Source organism: Mastacembelus armatus, chromosome 10 (genome assembly GCF_900324485.2).
Source record: "Mastacembelus armatus chromosome 10, fMasArm1.2, whole genome shotgun sequence".
Taxonomy (NCBI): domain Eukaryota; kingdom Metazoa; phylum Chordata; class Actinopteri; order Synbranchiformes; family Mastacembelidae; genus Mastacembelus; species Mastacembelus armatus.
Window position 1 is genome coordinate 24,754,287 of NC_046642.1, and position 18,771 is coordinate 24,773,057.

General features: G+C 41.6%; 1 protein-coding gene across 9 annotated transcripts in view; it reads right to left on the reverse strand.

Annotated features, from left to right (window-relative positions):
- The window catches only part of LOC113144137 (cancer-related regulator of actin dynamics), a 66,481-nt gene that overhangs the window by 6,128 nt on the left and 41,582 nt on the right, over positions 1-18,771 (reverse strand). For 3 of the 9 annotated variants that reach the window (XM_026329886.1, XM_026329885.1, XM_026329888.2), the window contains exons 18-19: positions 17,760-18,010; positions 7,913-8,220 (exon numbers count right to left, since the gene is read on the reverse strand). In XM_026329886.1, the coding sequence (XP_026185671.1) occupies positions 8,104-8,220; positions 17,760-18,010 (368 nt within the window). In that variant the 3' untranslated portion in view covers positions 7,913-8,103. Of the gene's footprint in view, positions 1-2,478; positions 3,206-7,912; positions 8,221-17,759; positions 18,011-18,096; positions 18,293-18,529; positions 18,653-18,771 lie in introns of those variants that run through there. The other 6 variants (XR_003297130.1, XM_026329889.1, XR_003297133.1 and 3 more) reach the window with 6 other exon arrangements.

The following is an 18,771-nucleotide window of genomic DNA, read 5'->3' on the forward strand; positions in this document are numbered from 1 at the left end:
TTCCAACCAACAGCATCAGATCTTAGGACAGAGTACAGTAAGAAGGGTGATGTACATTGTACACTATTTATATCAGTTGTACAAGTTTGTAGAACAGTTGAGCTCATTAATAGCCAGAACACCGCTAATGCTGCAGCCTTTACCATCACAGAAACTAATTTACTACCAGAGCTCGAGCAAATTCCAAGATCTCTCTGGGCAGCCCATAAATATGATGTAGGCCTTGTAAAAATGCAGAGCCTCTGATAGTACATCCAAAATCAGAGTACAGGCCTTGTAAAAAGCAGTACCCTTTAAAACAGGAAGCCATCGATGGTATAAAGCCTGTGTTCAATTCTTTGTTAAAAGCAGTAGTAGATTTGGCCAATGCTTTCTTTTCTGTCCGCTTGATACTGTGGCCCCTCTGAAAAAGACGTTAGTGAATCAAAGGAGATTAGCCCTATGGTATAATTTACATATTCGTACCTTAAAACAGGCATCACGAAGGCTGGAAAGGAAGTGGCGTTCCACAAATTCAGAGGAAATTTTTCTAGCCTGGAAAAACAGTCTATTAACATATAAAAAAGCTCTCCGCAAAGCCAGAACTGCATACTATTCATCACTAATAGAGGAAAATAAGAACAATCCCAGGTTTCTTTTCAGCACTGTAGCCAGGCTGACAAAAAGTCACAGCTCTGTTGAGCCCAGTGTTCCCTTAGCTCTCAGCAGTGATGAATTTATGAGTTTCTTTACAAATAAAATTAGAGATAAAATTCATCAGATGCTTCCTATACCTGCAATAAATGAATCTTCTACTACAGTAGCTCTTGAATCATCTGTAGGACCTCAGTTATGTTTAGACTGCTTCTCTCCCATAGATCTCTCTGAATTTACATCAGTAGTTGCTTCATTGAAATCATCAACGTGTCTCTTAGACCCCATCCTGACTAGACTGCTTAAAGGCACCCTGCCATTAATTAACTCATCTTTATTAGACTTGGTAAATTTATCTCTAGTATCAGGCTACGTACCACAGGCCTTTAAGACTGCAGTAATCAAACCCTTACTCAAAAAGCCTAGTCTTGATCCAGGAGTCTTGGCTAATTATAGACCAATATCCAACCTACCATTTATTTCTAAAATCCTAGAAAAAGCTATTGCTAAGCAGCTATCAGACCACTTACACAGAAATGAACTATTTGAAGATTTTCAATCAGGATTTAGAGCACATCATAGTACAGAAACAGCACTGTTGAAAGTTACCAACGATCTTCTCTTAGCCTCAGATAATGGACTTGTTTCAATACTTGTCCTCCTAGACCTTAGTGCAGCATTCGACACCATTGACCACAACATCTTATTACAGAGACTGGAGCATGTGACTGGTATCAGAGGAACAGCGTTAAAATGGTTCCAATACTATTTATTGGACAGATTCCAGTTTGTTCATGTCCATGATGAACCGTCCACGTGCACAAAAGTTAGTTATGGAGTTCCACAAGGTTCTGTGCTAGGACCGATTCTGTTCACCCTGTATATGCTGCCTTTAGACTATGTCATTAGGAAGCACTCTATGAATTACCACTGCTATGCAGATGACACTCAGTTGTATCTATCTATTAAACCTGTTAACACAAACCAGGTAACCAGACTTCAAGCGTGTGTAACTGACATAAAGGCCTGGATGACCAGTAACTTTCTATTTTTAAATTTAGAGAAAACAGAATTTATTGTATTTGGGCCTAAAAACCTCAGAAATAACTTTTCTAAAATTGTACCTACTTTAGATGGCATAGCCCTGGCCTCCAGCACTACTGTGAAAAACCTTGGAGTTATTTTTGACCAGGACATGTCCTTTAACTCACACATAAAACAAATCTCTAGAACTGCCTTCTTTCACCTGCGCAACATTGCCAGAATTAGGAACATTATTAGAATTATAATTAGCTTCTCTTCATTGGCTTCCTGTAAAATACAGAATAGAATTTAAAATCCTTCTTCTCACATACAAATCCCTTCATGATCAAGCTCCTTCATACCTTAAAGACCTCATAGTACCATATTATCCCAATAGACCACTTCGCTCTCAGAGTGCAGGTCTACTTGTGGTTCCCAGAGTTTCCATAAGCAGAATGGGAGGCAGAGCCTTTAGCTATCAAGCTCCTCTCCTGTGGAACCAGCTCCCAGTCTGGGTTCAGGAGGCAGACACTCTCTGTACTTTTAAATATATAATATAATTAGGGCTGGCTTCAGGTAACCCTGAATCATCCCTTAGTTATGCTGCTATAGGCCTAGACTGCCCGAGGACCATCAGTGCACTGAGCTCCCCTACCCTAACCCTAACACTCCCTTCCCTTCCCCTCTCTTCTTCTCCTCTCCCCTCACATGTATATTCTACCATTGAATGTCACTAACCTTGTGCTCTCTCTCTCCCCTAGTTTGTGCTCTCTCTCTCTCTCTCTCTCTCTCTCTCTCTCTCTCTCTCTCTCTCTGTACCTTCTGCAGGTGTGCCCGGTCCTGGAGCTGTATATTGCTGATGTGCAGTTACTGGCCCCCACCAACCTGCACATAGGTTCCTTGCTCAGGCTTAATCTTTCTCTCCAGTGCTTGTATATACTGTGACAACATTTCTCAATCAATTGCAGGCAAGCATTCTTCATTGCAATTAGCTTTTAGTAGTTTTGGTTAGTTGCAGAATGCAGCATTGTCATTCAAGGCAAATGAAGCTCCTTTCTCTGTTTTTGACCATGTTCTTCAGTATGAACTGCATGTCGTCGCACCTTGTCCAGGTGATATGCATATGCAAACTTTTCACCTGAATCCGTTGGAGAAGGAAGGTGACTTGCTGATGCCTGAACATCATCCTCAGTCCATGCTCTGAAAACCAGTTGTGGACCCTGTGGACCCCGAACCTCAACCATAGGCATGGTAAATGTTGGGTGATGGATCAGATTTGGCATCGACCCAAATGAGGGTTGAGGTACAGAAGTTGGTGCAGTTGATACTGGGGGCCAAAACACAGGCTGCAGTTGTGGTGAGAGCATATATTGCTGTTGTGGTGTGAACAAGGGCTGTTGTGAGGAAAGCACAGGCAGCTGTGCTGAGAGCATAGGAGGAGGCAACACGGTAGGCTGTGGGGTGGAGGAAGCGTTGGAGATGGTGGTGGTGATCCAGGGCCTGACAGACAGGAGTCCAGGTCAGAGTCCAGTCTCAGCACCGTATAAATCTGAGGATAGAGACAAGAAGCACCGGGAGTATTTGGGAGTAGTGTAATCTGCTGTGATGTATTCTCTCTTCTCTCATCTTTAGCATCTGAAGTTAAAGACACATTTGAGGATTTCGAGCCTTTTCCCTGCTTTTTATCAACTACATCCTCTGAAGCATTAGATTTAGCCATTGCCTTTTGCAGTTGTTTTCTTTCCCTGTACTCTCCCTCCTCTTTCCTTTTGACAAAGCATACAGTGGGTACGGAAAGTATTCAGACCCCTTTAAATTTTTCACTCTTTGTGTCACCATAGATACACTGACTGATATGTGACGAGGGAAACTTTATACTCAATCCGAGCTGAAACGGGAAGCCAATGTAGAGATTTAAGGATTGCTGCGATATGTTCATATTTACGTACTCTCATCAGGATCCTAGCGGCACAATTCTGTACGTGCTAGTGTTTTTGAATGCTCTTATTGGGAATCCCGATCAGAAGTGCCTTGCAGTAGTCAAGTCTCAAGGAGACAAAGGCATGGATGAGTTTCTCAGCATCATGTAAAGAGAGTGTGGGACGAAGTCTGGATATATTCCTGAGATGATGAAAAGATGTCTTGCAGAGATGTTTGATATGGGCTTCAAAGGTTAGATGAGGGTCAAACATAACACCGAGATTGGTGACTAATGGTGATAAAGAAATGTCCTGGCCAGAAAATGTAATACAGTTTATGGTGGATGTTCTAATCTGATGAGGAGATCCAATGAGGATGGCTTCTGTTTTTGAGCTGTTCAGCTGAAGAAAGTTATAATTCATCCACGCCCTTATCTTCTCCAGACATACTGTGAGTGTTGATAGTGATGATGATAATGAGGACGATGATGATGGAGTATCAGTTGTCATGTGTAATTGTGTGTCATCAGCGTAACAGTGAAAAGAAATTCCCAGAAGACTGATAATTTTACCAAGGGGAAGCATGTAAATAATAAATAAAATAGGTCCGAGAACTGATCCCTGCGGAACCCTTCAACCAACAGCATGTGAAGAAGACCTTGAGCTTCCCATGGCCACAAATTCAGATCTGTCTGTTAGGTATGACACAAACCAGCGCAGTATGTTATTATTAAGTTCGACAGAGTTATATAGCCGGTTCAGGAGTATACCATGGTCAACAGTATCAAATGCTGCAGAAAGATCCAAAAGGACAAGAAGTGATGGTGATCCTGCATCAGCTGTCATCAGCAGGTCGTCTGTAACTCTCACCAATGATGTTTCTGTACTATGGGCAGAACGGAAACCAGACTGAAACTTTTCAAAAATGTTGTTGTGTTTAAGGTGATCCTGGAAATGACTGGCAACTACTTTCGCTAAGACGTTAGAAAGAAAAGGCAGATTAGATATGGGCCTATAATTAGCAAGAATCTTAGCATCGAGAGTAGATTTCTTAAGTTGTGGTCTGATTATGGAAGTTTTTAGAGCAGATGGTACGTGACCGGACTGAAGGGATTGGTTTATTATCCTAGTGATAAGGGGACTGAGTGCAGAAATATTAGCTTTCACCAAAGCCGTAGGGAAAGGGTCTAGGGCACAAGATGAGGATCTCATCCGTTTAATAGTATCCTCAACCTCAAGATAAGTAACTTTTAGTTCTAAAAAAGGTCATAAAATCATTACATTGTTTTGCTGTAGTTCCTATGAGTGGCACACTTTGAGGTTTAAGAAGATAATTTATAGTGGAGAGCAACTGTTTAGAGTTTCCAGGACTGTTTTGAATAATATTTGAATAGTATTGAGACTGTGCCTCTTTGATGGACTTCGAATAAGCTTTTTGGTGTTCCTGATAAGCCAGCTTGTGAACAGTAAGTCCAGACGCTATATATCGTCGCTCAAGTGCACGCCCAGTTGCCTTCATTTTCCGCAGGTCACTTGTGAACCATGGAGCTGAACGGGAGAATGTAACTGTTCTGACTTTGATGGGTTCATGTAAATGCAAAATGCTGCTCAAAGTCCGATTGTAAAATTCCACAGATTCATTGGCTGATAAGGCATTTTCATAATGGAGATGTTGAAGGCTTACAGCCAGGTATTCTGTGTTAATGTTCTTTAGGTTCCTAAAACATATTTCACGTTTAGGCTTAGCATAAGGAGACTGAAAAGACAGCTCCATGGAAATAACCTTATGGTCAGATACACCTAAATCATAAACAGATGGTGCACGTACAGGGGCAGAGTCTGTAATGATCAGATCGAGAATGTTCCCCTTATTGTGTGTGGGAACATCAACATATTGTCTGAGGTTTAAACAGTCCAATAACTGCAGGAATTCTGCAGCAAACTGACAGGACGGATTGTTGATATGGATATTAAAATCTCCCAATATTATTATATTGGAAGAGGTTGCACAGAAAGTTAGAAGAAGATTGTACAGCTCCGAGATAAAGCCTGAATTTATTTGTGGTGGCCGGTAGCCTAGTAATACTGTCATTGGGAGAGGAGGCTTACGATTAAATGCTAAACATTCAAAGGAAGACAGCTCAGGGAGGGCAGGAGGGGACAAATCCAAATAGCTGCGGTAGATAACAGCCAGGCCACCACCACGGCCAGTATTACAGGCCTTTTGGAGATAACAGTAGCCAGAAGGACAGGTCTCATTTAAAACAGAAAAAACATCTGGTTGATGCCAGGTTTCTGTGAGGCACATAATGTCCAAGCCTTTATCCTGGATATGATCTTGTATAAAACAGGATTTATTAGTGAGGGATTGTGTGTTAAATAGTTCGATTTTAATGTTGGATACAGCAGTAAGTCTCTGTACTGACTGAAGTAAGCTGAGATTCACTCCACGTTTCCCATCGAACTCCGTGTGTGGCGCTGTTGCTGTGTCTCCAGTGGTACAAGTCCGCAGAGTATCGGCGCTCTGATGACATGGAAAAGATGCGACCAGGCGCATAGCTGCCCAGACCGAAGGAATGACGCCGCCAGATCGGGAGTAAACAAACTTTCGCCGGGAGCCTCTGTGGATGTAACGGCGTTGACGTAAGAGTCCGAGTTCTTTAATAAGTGTTATACATGGTGGAATGTTGTACTTGTTGTATTCCATTAGTTGAGTGGCCGATTAGTTCGTCATGCCAGTTACACAGGCTCCACATATATTTTCAGTCACAAGCCACAGAGGCAACATGCAGAGAAAAAGGAGAATTCTGTGCAAGGAGCTTAGCTGTGTTGAGGGTAGGGAAATTGGAACCAGAAAGATTGATAGTAGTAGCGCACTGAATGATGCGTGCTAAAAGTGCTGACAAAAAAGCCGTGGTTGGTTAGCGACACAGCTAACTGCAGACACTTTGCTACGAACCACTACCAGACAGGTGATCGGTTGAGTCCAGTTCCAGTTAATATTCTAATGAATTTTGCAGCAAATTAAAATGATTAAAATAAGCTAAAATAATAATAATGCCAGTCACACAGCGTTGTAGCTATTATAATAATTAACTATAAGGGTGGAGAAGCGGCGAACAGACAACTCCAGCTTCCTCTCCCACAGCCTGGCCTCACTGGCCTCACCAACCTGCAGTGTCTATTTGTTATTTATTGTTGCTGTTCTTTTCTCTCTGCTCTATCCACTCACCCCAACCGGTCGAGGCAGATGGCCGCCCAAACTGAGCCCGGTTCTGCTGGAGGTTTTTTCTTCTGTTAAAGGGAGTTTTTCCTCTCCACGGTCGCCAAGTGCTTGCTCATAAGGGATTTGCTGGGTTTTTAGTTTTAGTTTTTGTAAAGTGCCTTGTGATGATTTGTATTGTGATTTGGCGCTATACAAATAAAATTGAATTGAATTGAATTGAATTGAATTTCCACAGTCTCAAACACTCTTCGTGCATTTTACAGTCTTGGAAAATTTTAGTTGGTATTGTCTTTTTCTTCATCAGTTTTGCTACTGCTTCCTTTAACCTTTCCTCCAACTTCTCCAATTGGTTTTTACTCGAAGAACCTCCCTCAGGGAACCCATAATCATTCATCCATGTTTGTAGGCATGCCACCGCTTTGTCACCATATTTGCCCCTCAGGATATCGACTATCGGACCACGCTGACCCATATTTGTGGGTCCCTACTTTCAGTTTGCCCCATCCCTGATGGACTAAAAGTATCTCAACACAGACTATCTGCGGAGACGATCCTGAGTCCCGGACTCTTACGTCTAGGATCGAGTAGACTACAGCCAGAGGTTCCGAACCCCTAATTTAAGTCTACGGCTGTTTAGACCCGTATTCTAAGGATAACACTAAAGCGCCTAGGTTCCTAACCCCTGAGTCCCTGACCCAATCTGCTTTAGATTGAAGGTTCCTAACCTAATCAACTTACAGTGGGTCCAGTCAGTTTGATTAAACACAGCTGGACTCCAATGAAGGAGCAGAACCATCTCAAGGAGGATCAGAAGAAATGGACAGCATTGTGAGGTAAATATGAGTGTCACTGTAAAGGGTCTGAATACTTATGACCATGTGATATTTCAGTTTTTCTTTTTTAATAAATTTGCAAGAATTTCTACATTTCTGGTTTTTTCTGTCAAGATGGGGTGCTGAGTGTACATTAATGAGAAATAAAATGAACTTTTTTGATTTTGGCAAATGGCTGCAATGACACAAAGAGTGAAAAATTTAAAGGGGTCTGAATACTTTCCGTACCCACTGTAGAGTACTAAACGTGAGTCCGATTGTCTCCCCCAACAGGACAAAAGTATTCACCTTGAATAATTTCCCCTTTTTTCTTCACATTGAATAACAATTCATTCTAATTATAACAATTCCCATTTTATCAAGTTTATGTCTCTTTACGACTCACCCAGTAAGATAAATTTTTGAGGTTGAAGATCTGGCAGTGGCGATCAGGGCAGACGCACACAGTCCTCCGTATCTACGCTGTTTATCAGCGGATGTTGAGGCTGAAGATTGATGCGTCAGGGTGTACTGTCCCCTGTACCCGTCTTCCCTGACGACCACTTAACAGATCTCGGTGGAACCTCCAAAATTGTTGTGGCAAAACCTAATGGATGAGCAATAAAGAGAGTGCAGACAGACTGTCTTTTCAGAATATATTTCTTCCAAGAAAGGAGCAAAACAGAATAGAACACAATTGATCAGAGTCTTCCAAGGTATTCCCCAGTTGCTCAGCTCCTAGTAGGCTGAGGCCGCGACTTATACAGACATGCAAAGTAAATGCAAATAACCATTCACATAATCACATAATTAAGTCTGTACTTCCCTATTGTTCTACAAAGTGATTCCCTAATAAGGCTATATTCTAAAACTCTATATTCTCATTCGACAGTTAACCCTCCATCCTGGGCATGCTCTCTTATACTTGTCCCTTTCTTACACCTGGTGTCCCAAGGAAACTTTCCCCCAGATACTCTTCACCAACACCCTTGAGAGCACTGTGTCCCTTAGTGTCAGACTATACTAGGTAAGGAAGAACATAAACATCAGATACAATTATGAAAAACACATGAGCCTTAGTGAACTCTGTGAATCAACCTGTAAATGAAGAACATGTGAAACCTGAAAAACCAAGAATACAGTAGGAAACAATAGAAATCATAATCAATCATGGAAACTAATTTTTCCATTACAGTACATATATTAATACCCACTGGTACATCAGGGGTTTTTCAACATATGCAGCTGAGGACTGCAGAAGATGTATAATCTGTGCAGCACATAATGCCTCTGGTGCCATTAAAATGCCATGGCAAAGCCATCCCCCACCTGATGGCCCTTTTCAACATTGGATGATTGATTTTATTGAACTGTCAACATGCCAAGAAATACTGCTTGACTATGGTCTACATGTTCAGCAAGTGGGTAAAGGTTTTTTCCTTCTTTCAAACAGGATGCATCCACAGTGTCAAAAGCCTTGATCAGAGACATCATTGTACGGTGGGGTATTCCAAATAAGATCAGTAGTGACAATGGTCCTGGGTTTGCCAACAAAATGTTAAAAAATTTGTGTGACTACTTGAGTTACTACTACTTGGGTTTGATTTGATATACCATTGCTCTTATCAAGCACAGAGTGCAGGTGCGATAGAATGACAGAATGGTATACTCAAGAGCAAACTAACAAAATGCTGTGAAGAAACAGCCTTTTGTCCACAGGTGAAAGCTCTTCTGTCTAGCGCTGCAGATACCACACTTCATGATGTCGAACCAGGTGACTACGTGCTCATCAAGAACCACCGGAGGAAACATCAGGTGCTTCTGACTATGAACACAGCAGTGAAGGTGGAGGAACGTACTTTGTGGGTCCACACCAGTCGCTGTAAGAGGATTCCAACACCAGACAACGACCCCCACCCAGATGCACCCCAACTGGACGAGGAAACAGCTGCCGCAGAAGATGATCAACAAGGCACAGAGAGTCAAATTTGTTACCTGAATTGTTCACCTCGGTGAGGGGGGAGAAGTGCTGATTGGGCAGGGCCCACACTTCGAGCTCCAGTAAAAGTCAAGACTGGTGAATACAGGAAGGTGACAAAGGCGATATCTGGTGCCCAACGATAAAGAAATCATGCAGAACAAGTGCATCCTCTCTCTTCACTGTGCTTTTAACAATCACATGAATAAGTTACAAATTATGGCAAGATCAGCAGATCATACCACCAATACCAGACTGACAAGGAATATGACTGAACCTGGACATTTGCTCAGCAGGAGCTGAGAAGACATTCTGACTACATTGACACCAGTACTTGAGGCTGGTTTGATACTGCGGTTGGAAAATGAAAAGCCTTTCTTGTTTTTTCACACAGTTTGTTCTCTCTCTCTCTCTCTCTCTATTCTCTCTCTGTACCTTCTGCAGATGTCCCTGGTCCTGGAGCTGTATATCGCTGATGAGCCTCCCTCTCCCATATGTTTTTCCAGTATTGTTCAGTCTCCAGCCTTGGTGGGTCTGTTCTCATGTTACTACCCTGCCACTGAGAGTACACTTTGGACAGTTCGGGGGAGAACATCCTGTTTATTCTCCTTGAATCTATTTTTCTGGTGTACCTACCCCACAAAGATTGGGTCAGCTAGCTCCTGAGTTGCCTAAATGTCTTCGGAAATGAAAACAGGGGAGCACTTCATATGCATCAAGGTGCAACAGCAATGCTCCCAACCAAGCATGTCGCAATCTTCCACAGCTTTGTCCCACTGCTAGATTGTGGAGCTTATATCAGGGGCTGTGTTCAAATACTCCCTAGACCCTTATGAGACATAGTATATGAATACACACACATCACCAAGCTGTGTTGGGCTCAGTTTATGGATTACATAGCTACACCCATTACTGGCTACTCAATTCAAAGCACCTGTTATAACCAATTTGGGTGTAGGTATATAATGTTCAGTTTAATCCATTTAAAATTAGTTCCCATCAAACTCAAAGACAAGCAAGGAGCTGTTGTTTTACATGTGAGCAGGGAGACTGCAGAAAGGCTGCAATCTATATAGTGTTGCACTATGTTGATTGAGGGATTAGGGACTAGGGTGGACACTGTTAACTTCCTGTTCACGTCTCTTTATGATGCTCGAAAGTGTCCAACTTAAACACATCTGTTTTTCTCTGCCCACTGCTGCGGCCGCCTGTTCTCATCTACAATCCAGGCGAGGCGCAGTTCATCTCGAATGCACCTACAGTTACAATCATAAAACTGAGCTACCCAAGTGGTGCTGAGAAGCAGAGAAAACGAGAGGAGAGCAAAACGTTGAAAAGATAATGTCATATTTCAGACAAAAGAGGAGAAAGGAGGAAAGACCTGAAAATAACATTTGAGGAGGAGAAAGAAATAATGGGGAAAAAGAATAAAACCTGGAGGAACAAAGTGACAAAGGAGGAGAAAAGGAGGAAAGATGAAAATATTTACAGAAGAAGAAAATATAGGGATGACGTAGAAGAAACAGTGTAAGACATGAAAAAAAGATTCAAGAAAGAGAAAGTAAACGGTCAAAGAAGAGCAGCAGTAATACAAGGGTAATACATTGCTGTGTGAAGTTGAAGTGAGAAGAACCCCCAGATGTGGAGGACCCCATACCGATGTTCGCCTTGGGCCCCCAAATTGACGCCCTACAGGGAGCCTGTGAGGAGCGCTGTCAAGGTGAGATTCAACAGGCACCATGCCAGGGCACAGTCTGTAATAAAGAGGGCATTTGGCATCTTGAAGGCAAGATGGAGAGCAATATTTTTCAAGGCATTAGAAGAACAACCTGTGTTGGCAGTGAAAGTCTTCGCTTGCTGCACCATTCTTTACAACCTCTGTATTGGTGATGGTGATGTTTTTGAACCCATCAAGGAGGAGCCAGGGCAAGACATCATTGGCATTCAGCACCACCATGGCCAGCAATGCTGCGAGCATCTACGAAGACACATTTCTGCAGTGTTGTCAGCTTCCAACATCACACCTCCAGGTCTTCGTGATCATCACGTTAATTAAAATCTTTATTTTTTTTCGCACAGTATTTTAGATCAAAATTTAACATGTTAATAGTTTAAAATATATTGTTAATTGTAAATAAGGGTAATGTAAATAGTAATATGTCAAGTGTTGGTGGTGGGTGCTGGAGAGAAGGAGAGGCGGTAGGACCCAAATGCAGAACCAAAAAGGGGTTTATTTCCTCCTGGGATTACCAGGGCAAGATAAATACAAACAAAATACAAAGCTGAATGAAACAGAACTGAAGATCACCGAATGAGAGAGGGAAAAACTAGAGAAAACCAAATGAGATGGTAACAAACAACTAATGAAAACTGCAAGGCAAGGCTTACGCAAACTACCATTAACTAATGCTTCAGCAATGAACAAAGGAGACAGGGAAGTATAAATAGGGAAAAAAACAAAGGTGATTAAACACAGGTGAAACTCATGAACTCAATTAACTAGCGTGAAGCTGCCGGGGACCAGTGTGAGGGAAAGAAGAAGTCTTGACAAAGTAAAGGTCCCCAGCAGGAAGTCCCAAACGGGAATCATGACAAAATAAGTAAGTAATAGTTAAGGTATTCTTAGTAATTTCATGTTTCATGTATAATTCTATTTCAATGATCTTATACTTGTGTTTTTGTATTTTTTTTATTACAATTTCACAACAATTTACAGTACATTCTGTGAACAATTTTTTCTAACAAGCTAAGGAGCCTCTCCTCTCTCTCCTCTTTCCTGGCCCTCTCCTCCTCTTCTCTCTTCTGATTGATTAAATGTTCTTAGTTATATGTTAGTCGCATTTGTACCTGACACATATCCTTAGTCAGTATATCAGTATAAACCCCAGATGTCAGTGTAAGCCCCGGATGTGTCTGGAAGTAGGTTGTCTACAATGACGTGATAAGACGTGGTTACTTACATCCCCCCCCTAGCCAGCAGCTTCTGAGAACCATAATAAGGCTTCATGTCAACCATATTTACAGTGGGTACGGAAAGTATTCAGACCCCTTTAAATTTTTCACTCTGTGTCATTGCAGCCATTTGCCAAAATCAAAAAAGTTCATTTTATTTCTCATTAATGTACACTCAGCACCCCATCTTGACAGAAAAAACCAGAAATGTAGAAATTTTTGCAAATTTATTAAAAAAGAAAAACTGAAATATCACATGGTCATAAGTATTCAGACCCTTTGCAGTGACACTCATATTTAACTCACATGCTGTCCATTTCTTCTGATCCTCCTTGAGATGGTTCTGCTCCTTCATTGGAGTCCAGCTGTGTTTAATTAAACTGATTGGACTTGATTAGGAAAGGCACACACCTGTCTATATAAGACCTTACAGCTCACAGTGCATGTCAGAGCAAATGAGAATCATGAGGTCGAAAACTGTCCAAGGAGCTCAGAGACAGAACTGTGGCAAGGCACAGATCTGGCCAAGGTTACAAAAGAATTTCTGCAGCATTCAAGGTTCCTAAGAGCACAGTGGCCTCCATAATCCTCAAATGGAAAAAGTTTGGGACGACCAGAACTCTTCCTAGACCTGGCCGTCCAGCCAAACTGAGCAATCGTGGGAGAAGAGCCTTGGTGAGAGAGGTAAAGAAGAACCCAAAGATCACTGTGGCTGAGCTCCAGAGATGCAGTAGGGAGATGGGAGAAAGTTCCACAAAGTCAACTATCACTGCAGCCCTCCACCAGTCGGGGCTTTATGGCAGAGTGGCCCGACGGAAGCCTCTCCTCAGTGCAAGACACATGAAAGCCTGCATAGAGTTTGCCAAAAAACACATGAAGGACTCCCAGACTATGAGAAATAAGATTCTCTGGTCTGATGAGACCAAGATTGAACTTTTTGGCGTTAATTCTAAGTGGTATGTGTGGAGAAAACCAGGCACTGCTCATCACCTGCCCAATACAATCCCTACAGTGAAACATGGTGGTGGGAGCATCATGTTGTGGGGGTGTTTTTCAGCTGCAGGGACAGGACAACTGGTTGTAATTGAAGGAAAGATGAATGCGGCCAAGTACAGAGATATCCTGGAAGAAAACCTCTTCCAGAGTGCTCAGGACCTCAGACTGGGCCGAAGGTTCACCTTTCAACAGGACAATGACCCTAAGCACACAGCTAAAATAACAAAGGAGTGGCTTCGGAACAACTCTGTGACCGTTCTTGACTGGCCCAGCCAGAGCCCTGACCTAAACCCAATTGAACATCTCTGGAGAGACCTGAAAATGGCTGTCCACCAACGTTCACCATCCAACCTGACAGAACTGGAGAGGATCTGCAAGGAAGAATGGCAGAGGATCCCCAAATCCAGGTGTGAAAAACTTGTTGCATCATTCCCATGAAGACTCATGGCTGTACTGGCTCAAAAGGGTGCTTCTACTCAATACTGAGCACAGGGTCTGAATACTTATGACCATGTGATATTTCAGTTTTTCTTTTTTAATAAATTTGCAAAAATTTCTACATTTCTGGTTTTTTCTGTCAAGATGGGGTGCTGAGTGTACATTAATGAGAAATAAAATGAACTTTTTTGATTTTGGCAAATGGCTGCAATGACACAAAGAGTGAACATTTTAAAGGGGTCTGAATACTTTCCGTACCCACTGTAGTGTGTCTACCCTCATCTTGTCAGTTAACCAGCAAACTTGGTAATTTACACACTGAGCTGATGTGGGCTTGCTTATAGCTCCCTGCGCCTTCGGGTCAGGGACAGGTCTCTCACTGTTGTTTCAGCCTATGGGCCAAACAGCAGTGCAGAGTACCTGGCCTTTTTGGGGTCTCTGAGAGGGGTGCTAAAAAGTGCTCCAACTGGGGATTCCATTGTTCTGATGGGGGATTTCAATGCTCACGTCAGCAGCAACAGTGAAACCTGGAGGGCGTGATTGGGAGGAACGGCCTCCCCGATTTGAACCCAAGCGGAGTTCTGTTGTTGGACTTCTGCGCTAGTCACAGCTTGTCCATAATGAACACCATATATTCATATTCATGATGTCTACCCTATGCCATTGGTGGATAAAATTATTGAGTCTCTGCAAGGTGCTCAGTATAGCTTAGCTCGTTAGACCTACAGAGCGGATACAGTAAACTAAAAGACACAGTTGAGATTCCTCAGGCATTTTGTGTCCAGCAAAGGGGTGGAGGTGGATCCAGCGAAGGTTGAGTCGATTACAGCGTACCCTGCACCAACGGATTTAACCCTCTGGGGTCTGAGGGTGATTTGGGGCCCTGGACAAGTTTTGACATTTGTGCTTTTTTCAGTGTCTTTTAAACATATTAATGGCTAAAGTCTGATAACACTGTAATCAGCAAACTGGGCTACAATAATATGTGAGCAGCAACTTTATACATGATTTGTGTTTTGAGAAAACAGTGTTTATGCATGGTTAGTGAAAAACTACAATTTTTAAGTCACTGAAATAAGACCATAAAACACATACAGATCATTTTAAGAAATGCATCTTGTAGTATAAAGTGTTTGCTTCACAATGATGTGAAAGTCATCTTGTTCACTTAAGCAACACAATATGAAGGGCCTGTTTCCTCTTGGTAGTATGAGAAAAACAGAAGACCCGGATGACCTACTCGAATTCTGTAGAGTGCATACGATGGACACTTTGCTGTGCCATGAGGCCATGGGAGAGGAGACGTCATGTGCTGGAAAATGGCAGAAAGTGCCAGCTGTTTTCAAGTTTACCTCAGGGGAAAACGTTGTTTGCTGTGGTTAAATTGCACTTGTCTAACATAATCTAAATAAACGGCTGACTAACTGAGATGATTTTGTAAATCAGCTGTAAAAAAGATGTTTAATCCTTCCGAATTCCATTCATACTACCCATACTCATACTATATAGAACATACTTTATTAACGGCCGGGAAGTACGTACTTACTCAAATGTAGTACCTACTACATACTATGCAGTTTCAGATGCAGCCTCTCATTCTTAGTGAGCTGTATGGAAACTGTCAGGATCTGCTGCAAGCTTCCTCCCTGGACTTTTATTTTGAAATTATTTCCTGTGTTCCCCTGCTTTACATTTCCCATTAGTGTTGATTACTTTCACCTGTATTTTATAGTTCTCATTATGAATGTACACCTGCTGTGTGCTGTGTTCATTTGGTAGATCCTTGTCATTCTTTTCGCTGTTTGCTAGTGCTGTTATCCCCGTAGTCTCTCTGTGTCTTGTAAATATTCTCTCTGCATCATTTTGGTTTGTTCTCTGTCATCTTTTGGACTTCCCTATTCGTTTCTGTTCAGTTTGAATTCACTTTACCACTCTGTGGACTTTGTATCCAGGCGTATGCTGTGTTCTAGGTTGAGGACTGAAGCGCTCATATGTTTTCTTGGACATTGTGAGTAGATACTTCTGTTGATACTTAGATAGTTCGAGTTGGGATTCTAATTTGGGCCCTTGCATGGTATGTTGGTTACTTTATTGTATTTCGTGTTATCAATAAAACTAGCTGCGTCCTCATCTTGCCTTGCTCTCCATAGTGTTTGTCTGCACTCTTAGCATCAATATAAAATGTGACAGAATACAGATTGTTACTGTGCACAGCTGTGCATCTGTTGCCAACACACTCCTTATATTTCAGTAAATCAGTTGGACTTCAACTGAACTGAACTGATCAACTCATCAACTCATCAACTAGTCAAAACTACAGTGCACTGCAGCATTGTGATATCCACTGTTTGAACATTTGAATAGGAGGCAGAGCCTTTAGCTATCAAGCTCCTCTCCTGTGGAACCAGCTCACTGTCTGGGTTCAGGATGCAGACACCCTCTGTACTTTTAAAACTGCTCCGTCCCCGTCCCGTGCCGTGCCAGATCAAGTACCAGATCAAGTACCAGATCAAGTACCAGATCAAGTACCAGATCAAGTACCAGATCAAGTGCTTCTCACGAAGGATTTGTTGGGTTTTTTTGTGCCTTGACATAATTGTAGTGGAATTGAATTGAGCGTCAAGAGTGTCAAATGGCTCACCTTGGGTGCTTCCTCCTCTGCTGGCTTTAGATGGAATTTCCGGCAATACAACAGATTCAACACGTACACTTTTGTATGTGTATTCCATCCATTTTCTATACCCGCTTATTCCTTAACCAGGGTCACAGGGATCTGCCTGAGCCTATCCCCATCTTTTTCAGGTGGAAGGCAGGGGTACACCCTGGACAGGTCACCAGTCCATCACAGGGCCATATACAGTATAGACACACAAAGAAAAACAACCACACACACTCCTATGGAGTCACCAATCAACCTAACATACATGTTTTTGAACTGTGGGAGTAAACCGGCACAGCCCAAGCACAGGGAGAACATGCAAACTCAACACAGAAAGGCCAGGTTGCAAACCCAAACCTTCTTGCTGTGAGGCAACAGTGCTAACCACTCAGCTAACCACTGTATGTGAAATTACAATTTTTAATTTTAGTGGGTGTACAAATTCTAAAGCTGTCTGATTTGCTTGTTTTTCAAAGATCCTAAGGCTATAAAAACAGATTAGTAATAAAATACCATGTTCAAAGACTTAAAAATACCACTCACATTACTTTCCCACCTTAAAACACTGAAGTACTAATCTGGTCCATAATGACTCATTTAGTTTTCACAGCTTCTGATTAACTGTTACTATGTGGTTATTTAGGTATTTAAAGATAATGTAATACCTTTTATCAAAAATCAAGATGTAAACCAAGAAAATAAAAATCCTATATCTCCTTTGTGTTATACACATGGATGTCAGGGTTAATTTTCTAAAGCACATCTAAAATGAGTACTATAAGAGGAGACATTTTAAATGATCTAAACAGTAAATGGTTCCAGTCCCCAGAATCAGAACTGTATTTCATGATTTTTCACAAATATTTAATAATTGCACTGTTGTATTCCATCGTAGTAGGCGAAGACACACTAATATCTTCAACAACAGCAGCCTCAGTAGACCAGAATGCAATGCAAATCACCACTGCTCTCTTTAGTTCTTTGTATAAAATAATAAATATGATGTTGGGTGATGGTTTGTTAGTTCAAGTTGAAGAGTATCAAAGTTTTCATTAAAATAGAAAATAGATCCTGAAAGACATTTAATCAACACCAGTTTTCTGTATGTGTGTGTATTTGGTACCTTGCCCTTGCTGCCCTCATGCAGGATGCAGCTGTCCTCGTTCTGGTGGCATAGATGCAGGTTGTAGGTGAGGCTGTTATTGATGTTGGAAGCATACACATTTCCGTATTCTGGGTAGAGTTTCAGCACCTCTTTCAGGCCATGCACGGTGAGATACTGTAGGTCACAGCAGGTCTGAGCTTTCCCATCAAAACTGGTCTTGATGACATGGTCTGTTCCAAGCAGGTCAGATTCAATCAAGTCTCCTTTTCCTAAAATCAAAACCATAAATATTCACTTTCTTGCTCCACTTTATACTACATAAACATGATGCTAAAAAAGTCACTCAAATACAAACCTAATGTGGCCAGCAATGTGCTCTCCTTAAACACCTCCAGAGACCCGGTGCAGACAAAGTAATTGGCATGCAACTTCGTAGAATAAAGGTTCTGTGAGGAGGATGTTGTATGCTTCAAACACTCCAATATCTGTTATTTTTATGTATTTATTTCAAAAATTTTCAAAGCTCCTTAGGTTTTCAGCCCCAAATCTTACTGTCGAAGAGAAAAGCTTGATCAGACATGAATTATATAAGATGAATTTTTCTTATTATTCTAGGAACTGAAATCTGTTTGGGAACAAATATCTAATCCTTCATTTATCAATTGGCCTAAAAGTCAATTTGTGACACTGTAGACAATAAAACATTCACCAAGTGTATACAAAACTCAGGGTTCACAAAGCTCTCTCACACACACATACACACACACACACACACAAAATCAACTAACCTCCAAAATTAATGCTGATGTTTTCATCAGTTGTGTATTGTGCTTTAAAGGGTTAACTTTCAAACCCAAATGGTCAGCTTGGTTTATCCACTGTAATTTTATAATTCCTTTATAATTTCACTGCTGAAACATTGCATGGACACAAAATAAAAACACAGGAAATGTGATTTATGTTATTTTTTACATGTTTTATGGTAAAGACAAATGCTCAAGAGGCAAATCCCAAATGCATAAAATATAGT